Below are 12,207 nucleotides of genomic sequence, written 5' to 3' on the forward strand. Positions count from 1 at the left end.
AGCTGAAATTCGTCAGATAAAGGCTGAACTTCAAAGTTCTTTTCTCCACAAAATAAATCAGAACTTTTGAAAGGTTTAAATATATGCAAAGAAAAAAAAAGAATAAGTAAAATTTTTCAGAATTACATGTATTTTAAATCTGATCTTCTAGGTTAAGATTTTCTATTTTCAAAGCTACAGGTTTTAAAAAATTTTTAAATACGAAAACCGCTAAAATTAAATTCTAGCCTTCAACAATATATTTTAAAGAATGTATTAACATAATCTGCCCTTTAAAGACTTTCATTTTTTAATTCATACACTTCTATACTATTTGATGGGGGTTTTAAAGAAAAAATACATAATCAATTTCAAAACTGTAAATAAATGACTGATAGTGAAAAGACTAATTATTTTAGCAGCTATTCTGAAATTATGCCTTAAAGGTAATATCAAACAATCAAACAAGGTGAGCTTTTTTGGGGAAGCTGACCTTGAATTTTCTTTGTTCCATTATAGGGAATCCAACTAATTCAGTCTTCCCATGCAGTGATTTAAACTAGCTGAATTTTAAATGTCCCTGCTTTTTCACTGTATTCTCCCCACCTCCCAAATAATCACTAATTCCTTCCCACTAATCTAACCCCTCACAGCTTATTTACCATTCTTCCTCTTCCTTAAAGCCTTCCCAGGCCACATCTATCTGTTTGCGCTCTGAAATCCTACAGGACTTACAAACTGTAACACAGGATTTACACTTGTGAGTAGGGGTATTTAACATGGATGTTTTCAGTCTCATCAATTAAGGTCGTTCCTCCATGAAGGCAGGAACCTGATCTGTTTGTTGTGAACCAGGCAAGACACACACACACACACACTCTCTCTCTCACACAAATACACACAGAGGTATACACCAAATCAAACTTACTGCTGTTGAGTTGATTCTGACTCATAGCAACCCTGTAAGACAGAGCAAACTGCCCCATAGGATTTCCAAGAAGAGGCTGGTGGATTAAACTAAACTGCCCACCTTTTTGGTTAGCAGCTGTAGCTTTTACCCACTGTGCTATCAGGGCTCCACACAGGTATGTACATAATAAATTCATTATCTGACCCATCCCAAAATAAACTTTACCTTATTCTATAATACAGATTAAAAATTTGACTATAGGGACCAGGGGACATCTAAGTCAATTGGCATAATAAAATCTATTAAGAAAACATTCTGCATCCCACTTTGAAGAGTGGCGTCTGGGGTCTTAAACGCTAGCAAGCAGCCATCTAAGATGCATCAATTGGTCTCAACCCACCTGGATCAAAAGAAAATAAAGAACACCAAGGACACAAGGCAATCGCAAGCCCAAAGGACAGAAAGGGCCACATGAACCAGCGACTACATCATCCGGAGACCAGAAGAACTAGATGGTGCCCAGCTATAACCGAGGACCGCCCTGACAGGGAACACAACAGAGAATCCCTGAAGGAGCAGGAGAGCAGTGGGGTGCAGACCCAAATTATCATAAGACCAGATTTAATGGTCTGACTGAGACTGGAAGGACCACGGTGGTCACGGCCCCCAGACCTTCTGTTGCCCCGGGACAGGGACCATTCCCGAAGCCAACTCTTCAGACATGGATTGGACTGGACAATGGGTTGGAGAGGGATGCTGGTGAGGAGTGAGCTTCTTGGATCAGGTGGACACTTGAGACTATGCTGGCATCTCCTGCCTGGAGGGGAGATGAGAGGGTGGAGGGGGTTAGAAGCTGGCAAAAAGGACACAAAAAGAGAGAGTGGAGGGAGACAGCAGGCTGTCTCATTAGGGGGAGAGTAACTGGGAGCGTATAGCAAGGTGTGTACAGGTTTTTGTGTGAGACTGACTCGATATGTAAACTTTCACTTAAAAAAAAAAAAAAGAAAAAAAAATTTTTTTTTTTTTTAAGAGCACAATAAAAATTATTAAAAAAAAAAGAGAGACAGAAAGGGACACATGGAGACAGAGAGAAGAACCTATGAAGATGGAAACAGAGATTGAAGTGATGCAGCCACAAGCCAAGGAACATCTGGGGCCACCAGAAGCTGGAAAAGGCAAGGAAAGATTCTTCCCTAGAGCTTTCAGCAGCAGAATGGCCCTGCTGCCATCTTGATTTTCGTCTTAGTGTCCAGAATAGTGAGAGAAAAAATTTCTGTTGTTTTAAGCCAAAAAAAATTGACTATAAGCAGCTCTCTACTTATTTAACATGGTATTCACTCTTCGCAAAATTCATAAAGATTATCTAAAGTCCATTTCCTGCTACCAGTGCACTAGCACATCAATTAGACACACTTACTATTAGATTGTACAAACGTGTATCTTAGCAGCTGAACTTTGAAAAGCTCTGACTAACTCTAGGAAACAGAGCTACCAGTGTTCTGATGGAGAACATTCAAGCTTCCATACCATAAAAAACCCAAACCCATTGCTGTTGATTCCAACTCATAGTGACCCTATAGATGTAGATTTAAGTCTTAAGAGGCTCTCTTGGATCTTAGGAACTATGTAAGAGGCAAAAATGGTCATACAACTTTGGTGGGCAAAGGAAGGAACTACTGTGTACTTAAAAGGAATTACTGTTAGAACTAGATGGTGCCCGGCTACCACCAGTGATCACCCTGATGTAACACAACAGAGTCCCTGATGCAGCAGGAGAAAAGTGGGGTGCAGAACTCAAATTCTAGGAAGAAGACCAGACTTTATGGTCTGAGTCTAAAGGAACCCCAGAAGACACAGCCCCTGGACTCTCGTTAACCCAGAACTAAAACCATTCCCAAAGCCAACTGTTCAGACAAAGACAAGACTGGACTATAAAACATAAAATAATACTCAGGATGAGTGTACTTTGTAGTTCAAGTAGATACACGAGACCAAACATGCAGCTTCTGTCCAGGGGTGGGATGAGAGAGCAGAAAGGAATAGAAGCTGGTGGAACAGACATGGGAAACCTGGGGTGGAAACGGGGAATGTGCTGTCGCATTACAGGGACTGCAATTAGGGTCATATAAAAATATGTGTATAAATTTTTATATGAGAAATTAACTTGAACTATAAACTTTCACCTAAAATACAATTTAAAAAAAAAAAGGAAATTATTGTTGAAGGTAGAGTCTGGGACAAAGACAAAAAATAAAGTAAGAACAGCAAAAGCAAGAGTAGCAAATAAATCCTGCTACTTATACCCTTTTTCTCTTTTTCCCCTATAGGGCTTAAGTAAAGGTGACTGCCCCACCAATCAAATACACTTACAGCAGCCCAATATTTACTTGTTGGAAAGGCAAACAAATCAGAGACCCACAATTTAACTGCACGGATCTGTACACTGGTATATGTTTGTTGGTTTACATTTTTAACAAGTAAGTTCAGACGTACTGAAACTCCTTGTCTGAGTTTTAAACTAGTTAAGAAAGTATTTCCAAGTTTTTCCAGAGTGCTGCTGCTGATCACAGGGACAGCAAACATGCATACAGATCACACATTTAAACTGGTTTCAGAAAAAAAATCACAACGATGAAATGTTTCCAATTATTTTCAAAACGTTCTGTCCACAGTACAACTTTGCTTTGAAAAGCAGTTGCTTTCTTACTCATTATTAAAACGTCACCTGTTTTGAAGGGCAAAGTGCTGCAACTGCTAGTTAGCATGCCGTCAGCCTGCTGTCCAAAACAGAAAAGGTCTGAAAATTTGGAACGCATCTTTTGTAAAATGCTTACCCGTTAAGTCTGACAACTCATTTAAATATTTTGCCTTAAGATGATCAATGAGCCTCTGCAGTAGAAAAATCTTCACAGTCACTCCCTGATGTGTTACAAATGCTTTCTACACATTCTATCACTTCAACATTAAAAGACTAGCCGAACACCGACACCCGTAGCGCATATACTTAATACGTCCAAATGCTCGGAAAGCGCTGACAGACATCATCAGGACTCTGCTGCTTCCCTTTCAGATCAGAGAGCTAACAGGCAGGGAGCTCTCCCGACGGCAACTCTACTCTCTCAATTAAGACAAACAGAGATACTAAGAAAGGCTTTAAGAATGTCTTTCTCGTCTCCAATGGACTGTTACAGGCAGGTCATCTCCACATTCTGGAGGCCACAGGTCCAGAGCACTTGCTCTTGACATTAGTCATTTTGACACTGTATTCTTTATTTAAATGTCTCAGTATCCCCAGTAAGACTGTATGGGCTTACGGAAAGAAACCATGTCTTCTATTTCTCTTGGGTCCATGACAGTACTAAATCTGAAAGCTGAAGAGGGCAGGACCACTAATGGTTAAGGGTGGCTTTCTCTACCTGGGCACTGCTGACAGTTTGGACCAGGTAATCCTTTGATGTGAGGTGCTGTCCTGCACACTGCAGATCCCTGGCCTCCACCCACTAGATGCCAGAACAGCAACCCCCTCAGTAGTGGCATTCACAGATGTTCCCTGGAGGACAAAAATCCCTCCCAGTTGAGAATCATTTGGTCGATGCATAGCATAGAGGGCACTCACTAGCTTCATCAAGAAAGCTTCATGTAAACTAAGCCTTAAAAGATGAGGAAGAAAAGAGCCCAGAAAAGGGGAGCTGGACGGTAAAAGCTAGCATGAAAGCAAGACAAAAATGACAAGAAAGAGCGTAAGGACGTGCTAGAGTGCAAAGTACGAGGATGAACTGTAAAAAGCTTGGGGAGGTAGTCAGTGGCCAACTGCATTCTGTGAAAAGAAGCACAGCCTCAGTGTGCTCCTAGTTAACTATGTACTGCCCTGTATCCTCCACACTCCCTACTGGTCATACATAGACTCACGTTTACAAAACAAAACTGATTATCCTTCTCCTCTGCATTCTGGGCGATCAGCTGAGCTTTATCCTCGCACCACTCACTTGGTTTTCAGCAGTGTCAATTCTACTATTTACTGCTTCCCAAGTGGAGTTTCACTTTGCTAATTGCATTTAAGTTTTCTTCCAGTCCACCTTTTCATCTGACCCTGTTGCCTTTTCATGCTCTCTCCTCTGAATTTACGCTTCTCTTTCTAGGAAGGCATGTCATTTATATGCCAGTGACCACGTCAGATAACTTCCCGTAGTGGATCATTTTCAGAGCTTTGCTTCTGAGAAAGAGGTAAGAACAAATGCAAGAGAAGCAATAATCAAAGATAAACTGAAGTGTCCTTGAGTTTAAGGAGCAGAACTTATGCAAAATTAAAGGGCAAATCATTTTACAGTAAAAAATCAATGAGAATACTCATATCTAAATATGCCCTGCCAAAAAAATTTAATATAAATTGTAAAATTCAAGCATTCACACAGAAAAATATTAGATTAACAGAACACTACAAAGTTGGGCTAATTGGCTTAAAACTTCTCTACAACACTCAATGTTAGAAAACAAAGGATAATGGTCACATAATTTCTAAGATAATCTTGTATTGCCAGGGAATTGTTCCTTGATACGTGAAGGTTTTATAACAATACTTAAGATTTGGTGAGGCTCAGACTCTTCTTAGAAAATTATTTAAATATACACATCAACATAACAAGAATGAAGCAAAAGAGGCCAGAAATGGAGATGCCGTCACATAAAAAAACGAATGTATCATAAAAGGGTATACAATTGAAAGGTATAATGGAATAACATTTGACCATTGAAAAAAATTAAAGTTGACCTGGATACACAAATGGAAAGCTGTCAGTGAGGTAATGTTAAGTAGCAGATCTGAATGTAATACATGATCACATTTATTTGTGTATGATTATATATACATACACGTACTCTAAAGATACGTATTTGTTCATATATTAAAAAAAACTATTTTGGAAGCAAATTTTAGAAACTGTTGATAGTGGTCACCTCAAGAAATTAGAGAGTACTCAAGAGCTGATGAAGGAGACTTACTTTTCACTTTATATTCTTTAAACCATTTGAGAGTTTTTTTTCTATGAACATTAAATAAGTGGGTCTAAGCCACCCATTTCTCAATGCCTAACGAATTACCTAAACAAAAATTTTAAGACTTTTAATTACCTTATAATATAGCCCACCAGGTGGTCAGTGTGAGGCAGTACAAACAAAGACTTTCCTGATAGTTCACAAGCGTTACATAAAGCTGCAGCCCTTTCTGAAGCAATGACATCTTCTCCTGTTGATAAGCCCCATAAAGATAAAGAGGAAAATAAAATAATTAATGTGTTTTTCTAAATGAGTATCTCCTCAAATACAAACAATGTAATTAAGAATAAAAACCCAAACCACTTTTCACCATGCCAACAAGCCTCCTAGGTAAGCCCTTGGAGGAGAGGGGTCAAGTAGAAACATCCTGTAGTTCTAGAAGCATGTTCTATGGGCTTTATTCTGTGAGTCCATGAGAGGTCTGTGGGGCTCTGCAAGTTACCTGGTACATGACTGCTAGAAATACACTTTGGAACTTTCTACTGAACCAGGATCGTCAGGCCAAGTAACACCAGAAGACATGCCTCAGAACTATTTTAAAAAAACCATAACTTAAAAATGGAAGCAGTAATTCATAAAAGGGGTTTCTAAAACCATTTAGGATGCTACAAGTTTCCACATAGAAATGAAAAATATTTTGAACTATGAAAGTCTGGGAAGGTAAAAGAAATAGACATTTGAGGCTAAGACATTTGGCTCCCAGAGAAAATTTATAAATCCCACAGCACTTTTCGGAGCCCTGATGGCACAGTGATTAAGAGCTCGGGTGCTAACCAAAAGGTCAGCAGTTTAAACCGACCAGCCTCTCCTTGGAAATCATATGGGGAGTTCTAGTCTGTCCTACAGGGTGGCTATGAGTCGGAATCAACTCGAAGGCAATGGGTTTGGTTTTTCGGTTACAGCGTTTTTCAACTCATTAAGAAAAAATTACTATGTAAGGAGTATAATTTTAAATAGGTCTGAGATAAGTAAATAACATTCTTTTTTAAAGATCAAGTGACTATTTTATCAACTGACACATGTCCCCACGGGGAGGTAAACAGAATTGTGGGAGAAGGCCTTAAGATGTATATTTTCCGCCATTCTGAAATTTTTTACAAAAAGCATCTATTACCAGTACTTTTAAAAGTTGATACACCATCAGCCCATAACTGAATGTATATAAGATTTAAACATTAAAAATTATACCTCGGGGAAATAAGAATCAGAGGCATAAGGCAATTAATTAATTAACCTTTTAATACCTGGGGGTAAAGGGGTTTTCTTCTGAATCAAAACCACAGCAACTTTTGTGTTTCTCCCTTGTAAACTCTGCCTGCAATGGAAAAATAATAACAAAATTAAATTTTTTTTTTTTTAACAACAACAACAAAAAAGTATTCAAGCAGCACTTTCCATAATATCCAAAAGGTGGGAACGGCCAAAATGCCCATCAACACATGAACAGATAGACAAACAGACACAAAATGGACTATTACTCAGCCATAAAGAGAAATGAAGTCCTGATGCCCTATCGCAACAGAGATGAACCTTGAAAACATGGTACTGAGCGAAGTAAGTCAGTAGCAAAAGGACAAATACTGTATGCTCGCACTTACATGAAATAAGAAAATATATAGACACCAAAATTAGTTACCAGGATAGGAGGGAACGAATTCTTGCTCGAAGGACATTGGGTTTATGCTAATGTTGGTGGAATAACTGGGAAAAGGATGGTTGTACAACTAGAAGAATGTAATCTATGTCACTGACATACATGTAGAAATTGTTGAGTTGGCATATGGTTTGCTGTGTATATTTTCACCACAATTAAAAAACAGGCATTCGAGATTTTATAAACAGAAGTAGTTTATACAACTAAATAGTAAACTACTAAATCTCAAAAAAATATAATAAATATGAACAAAAAAAAGCATTTGGAAATTCAGACCAATTTTCTTCTAAATTTCTTCACATACCCTAGCTTTACACACAGTAAATACTTATGCTACCTACCTATTAGGAATTGAACAGGTTTTACTGGAGGTGAGCAACCTCCAAAGTGACTGCTACGGTCTGAAAAGAACTTAGCTGCCTCAGGTAAACGTTAGTAAATACCAGATACGTGCAACTCCCACAGTCAGCCTGATACACGGAAACGATCATACCTGACTATTTCCACTCTGGTAGCACACTCGGACTGCTTTTCTTTCCACTGAGGCTCATCCCAGTCCAGTTCATAGAATACAACCACAAGGGCCGGCACCAAATTCAGGTGTTTATTCATCCAGCCAGTCTTCAAAATTCCTTTCGGAATGTACCATTCATAGGAAGTCCTCTGCAAATGTTGGCAAAAGTTGAAGAAAGTTATTCGATACGAACAGCAGCAGAAACTACCTATTATTGGGAGTCAGGTAGCATTTTACATGCATTTATCTCACTAAATACACATGTAACCCATTTTTAAGATGAAGAAATTCAGGCTTTGGGAGATTAAGAACTAGCAAGTGATGGAGGCAGAATCCTCAGCCTAGAGCCCATTTAAAGAATGATCAAAGCCGAAGAGTTTCTAACGACCTCACCTCTCAATACTGTGAAGTATCCATCCCTTTTCTAGGTAAACTAATTACTCATCCTTTCAGTTTCTATTTTCATAAAAGCTGTTCATATAAAATATTATTCAAAATCAATATGCCTTTATTTGTTTCAAAGACATTTTGTTATAATACTATTTCATCTTTCCTGGGGACGAAGTACAAAAATGAAGGGCAGTTCTTAAACACAGAAGCACACTAGCGGTCACCTGGTGTCAGCACTGAGTATCAGGTGGCAGGAAGAGGATGTAGGAGATGAGCATCCCGGCATCTACGGTCAAATTACTGCCAAATCGCCTGCACTGACTCAGGCTGCTCAACTCAGGTAAGGGAGGACAAGGACAGTAAGGAAGCTGGACACAAAATAACTTGGGGGCTCAGGGAAGAACAGAGTAGGGAACTGAAAAGCAATCAAAACTGGAGAATTAAGGGAGGAGTAAAAGGGGTTAGTTGTGCTGGGTCATTGGCCTTCCTTGACACAAACAACACATTAAAAAATGTGCAAGGGCCAGGAGTGCATTACTTGCATAACTTCAGACATAGCGCAGTTTCTAGGGCTGGGTATATGAAACTGGGTCTCCAGAGTGTGGTTCTCAAATGCATGAACAAAAGAATCTGCTGGGGACCAAATGGAAAAAGGCAGAAAATGCAGGCTGACAGGGTAGAAAGTTTTATCAAGTGTTCCACTGGGATTTAAAAAAATGACTTACTACACATACACGTGGGTGTGTAGCATACATTAAAATGTCTAAGGTTTTCTCTATGCACCACTGTAAGCTCAGATGGTTTTAGCACAGACAATAAGAAAAAGAAAGATGTGCGTATACATATATTTATGTACATACATACACACACACGGATACACACACACGTTCACAGATGCACGTAATCATATCATTACCTTTGGTCTACATTTGGGATATTCATGGTCACCTGGGAGCACCTTGAAAGAAATTGGTACCCGATCAGCTCTCCGATTGGCACAGAAAGCATCCCACACAGCTCGATGAACAGCATTGTAAACTACGTCCAGGCCCGTAAGGGTAACGAAAGCCATAGGGCGACAACATAATTCCACAGGGAAGTCCCACTGTGTGGGGCTCATGTTCAACGCTTCACAAAAAATCTGAAATACAAATGTACACACATTCACAACTAATTTTTAAAAAGCCCACATATATATAAACCTCCACCATTTAAAAGATGTTACAAAAAAAGGTTTTGAGTGTCTGCAAATCGTCAAGGAAATACAAAAGAACGAACGTGAAGACTTTAATAGAACCTATTAAAATTTAATTAACCATTTACATTAAATTTAGAAAATTCACATTAAAAAATTGCAGTCAACTCAGTATCTTCAGTAACACCTCAAAATGCTCATACAACTTCGGGTTAGCAGACCAAGAAAGCAGGAAGGTGATCAAATTCAAATAGGTTCTATGTGATATAGTTACATACTAAAAGAAAAATTACTGGCTACTTATTTGAAAGAATCCAACTTCTTCTAATTTCTATAATCGCTAACATCTAGTTTTTGAATTCCTAAAATATTACTCATACAATATTAAAATAAAACAATATGCTGATTATCTAATAGCTGTATTTTCTCATTTCTCCACAATTAATATAAATTTTACCATTTAAAAGAAATCGTATAAGGGAAAAGCAAATGAAGAAAGCAAACTTCTAGAAAGACATACTTTGTGTCCTTTAGCTGAGAATTCATCAATAATAAATTTGAGTATGCACTGACCTTAGAAAAGCAATTATATGTGTTTATTTTAAACAATTATATTTTAAAAATAATTTCTCACAAAAATATGGATCATGACGTTCTTTTAAAAGGCTATCTCCCCCAGAATATTGTACAGAACTTAAATGCAATATATGTGAAAAGTGAGGGACACCTATACCACCACTTGATACCCAAAACATGTAATATTTTTAACTGAAAGGTTAATTTAGGAAAGACTTCTCATGTTTAAGTACCGAAAAAACCATGGGTACCTTTGAATAAATGATATGGAAAGCCGACCAGAAATGATAAATGTCTACAACAGATAAGCATTTTAGAATTGTATAAACAATTTTAGAATGGGATTAAGCTATCGTGGCAAAAATAAATTCTATTTTATTTTATTCTAGAGAACTGTTAGAGGAAAACAAACAAAGACGTGGTCAGCACACACCTTGGGAACCTTTGCTTGATACCAACAGGTCAAGTAGAGCCCAAAGGCCCGTGTCCCCTTAACAACTCCAGGCTCAAAAAACTGCTGTGGTCTTTGAATACAGAGTTGGATTAAGGGCAACTAAAAATGACGTATAATGCACAGTGCTGTCAAAAGGAAATATAATTTGAGCCACATAAATAATTTTAAACTTCTAGTAGCCACGTTAAAAAGATTAAAAAAAAAAAAACACCGGTAAAACCAATTGCAATTATGTATTTTATTTAACCGAGTGTGTCCAAAATATTATCATTTCAACATTAACACGCTCCTGATGAGATTTTCTCCCCCTGTACCAGCTCTTCAAAATTCAGCGTGTATTTTACACTCGCAGCGCATCTCAACCCAGACCTGCCTTATTTCAAAAGCTCAGCAGCCCCGCGTGGCTGCTGGCTTGAGTACTGGACAGGACAGCTTTAAATGCCGGCCAGTCTGTCCCGGAGTCAGTAAAGCTGCATCAGAAACTCTTCTTGGACGCCCCTGGAGACGGGAGGCCCCGGAGACGGGAGGCCCCCGGAGACGGGAGGCCATGAGGGCCAGGGGAGCGAGCCCGCGGCTGGCGCGGAAGGCACTGAAGCCTTGGAAAGGCTGCTCCTCCACTTGCAGGACACGCTCCCTGCAGGCAGCCTGTCATAGCGGCAGGTAGAACGGCAAGGCGGTCGTCATCGTCCCGCTAAAGGCACCTCAGGGCGCACGAGCAAGGCTGCGAGGCCGGGGTCCGGGGCACCTCGGGGCGCACGAGCAAGGCTGCGAGGCCGGGGTCCGGGGCCGCCCGACGACCGAGCGGGGAGGCAGCCCGGGGCCGGACGGGGAAAGGACGCCGACAGCACGGAGCGCCGCCGCGGTCGCAGGGTCCTGTCCTGGAGGCCCCGACGGGGGAGGACAAGGAGCCCTGCACGCACAGAGGTGGCCCGATCCTGCCCCTCCCCGGCACCCCGAACTCCGGGGCCCCGAAACGGTCCGCCCTTTCTTCGGGGGCTGAAAGGAAGGCCGGCGCTGCTCCCGCTGAGGCCGGGGAAAACGAGGGCCCCCGGACCGGCACCAACACGACCCCGCAGGTCTCCGGGCCCGGACTCACCCAGGCCGCACGCCCCGCGCTCGGGCAGCCGTGACCGGACGCCGCCAAGCGGGGAAGACGAGGGAGTCAGGCGAGAGCGTCAAAGAACAGCTGACCAGCCTCTACAGCCGCAGGCCCGGATCCGGTTCCTGCAGGAACACTTCCTGTCCCCCACCGCCGAGGGCACCGGAAGCACTTCCGGGCCTGAGTGACAGCCCTCTACACCAGTCGTTGTCTCCGAGCTGGGCGCTGATCCACAAAGCGTAGGGAGGACCTTCCGTTTCCTAGTGGAGAAGGTTGGGGGCGGGGACAGACGGAGCCAATAGGGAAGCGAGGAGGTGGAGCCTGTGCCATTACCGCCCCGCGCCCTACCCCCGGACACCCGGGCGCCCCTCCTGCGGCGGCTGC

At 41.1% G+C, this 12,207-nt stretch overlaps 1 protein-coding gene across 5 annotated transcripts in view; it reads right to left on the minus strand.

Annotated features, from left to right (window-relative positions):
• The window catches only part of TRAPPC11 (trafficking protein particle complex subunit 11), a 69,741-nt gene extending 57,789 nt beyond the window's left edge, over positions 1 to 11,952 (minus strand). For 3 of the 5 annotated variants that reach the window (XM_003415831.4, XM_064273541.1, XM_064273543.1), the window contains exons 1-5: positions 11,821 to 11,952; positions 9,416 to 9,640; positions 8,089 to 8,258; positions 7,186 to 7,256; positions 6,017 to 6,131 (exon numbers count right to left, since the gene is read on the minus strand). In XM_003415831.4, coding sequence (XP_003415879.2) covers positions 6,017 to 6,131; positions 7,186 to 7,256; positions 8,089 to 8,258; positions 9,416 to 9,619 — 560 coding nt within the window. In that variant the 5' untranslated portion in view covers positions 9,620 to 9,640; positions 11,821 to 11,952. Of the gene's footprint in view, positions 1 to 6,016; positions 6,132 to 7,185; positions 7,257 to 8,088; positions 8,259 to 9,415; positions 9,641 to 10,703; positions 11,463 to 11,820 lie in introns of those variants that run through there. The other 2 variants (XM_064273542.1, XM_023555001.2) reach the window with 2 other exon arrangements.
• Between the last annotated feature and the right edge of the window lie 255 nt (positions 11,953 to 12,207).

This window comes from Loxodonta africana, chromosome 21 (assembly GCF_030014295.1).
Source record: "Loxodonta africana isolate mLoxAfr1 chromosome 21, mLoxAfr1.hap2, whole genome shotgun sequence".
Lineage (NCBI taxonomy): Eukaryota > Metazoa > Chordata > Mammalia > Proboscidea > Elephantidae > Loxodonta > Loxodonta africana.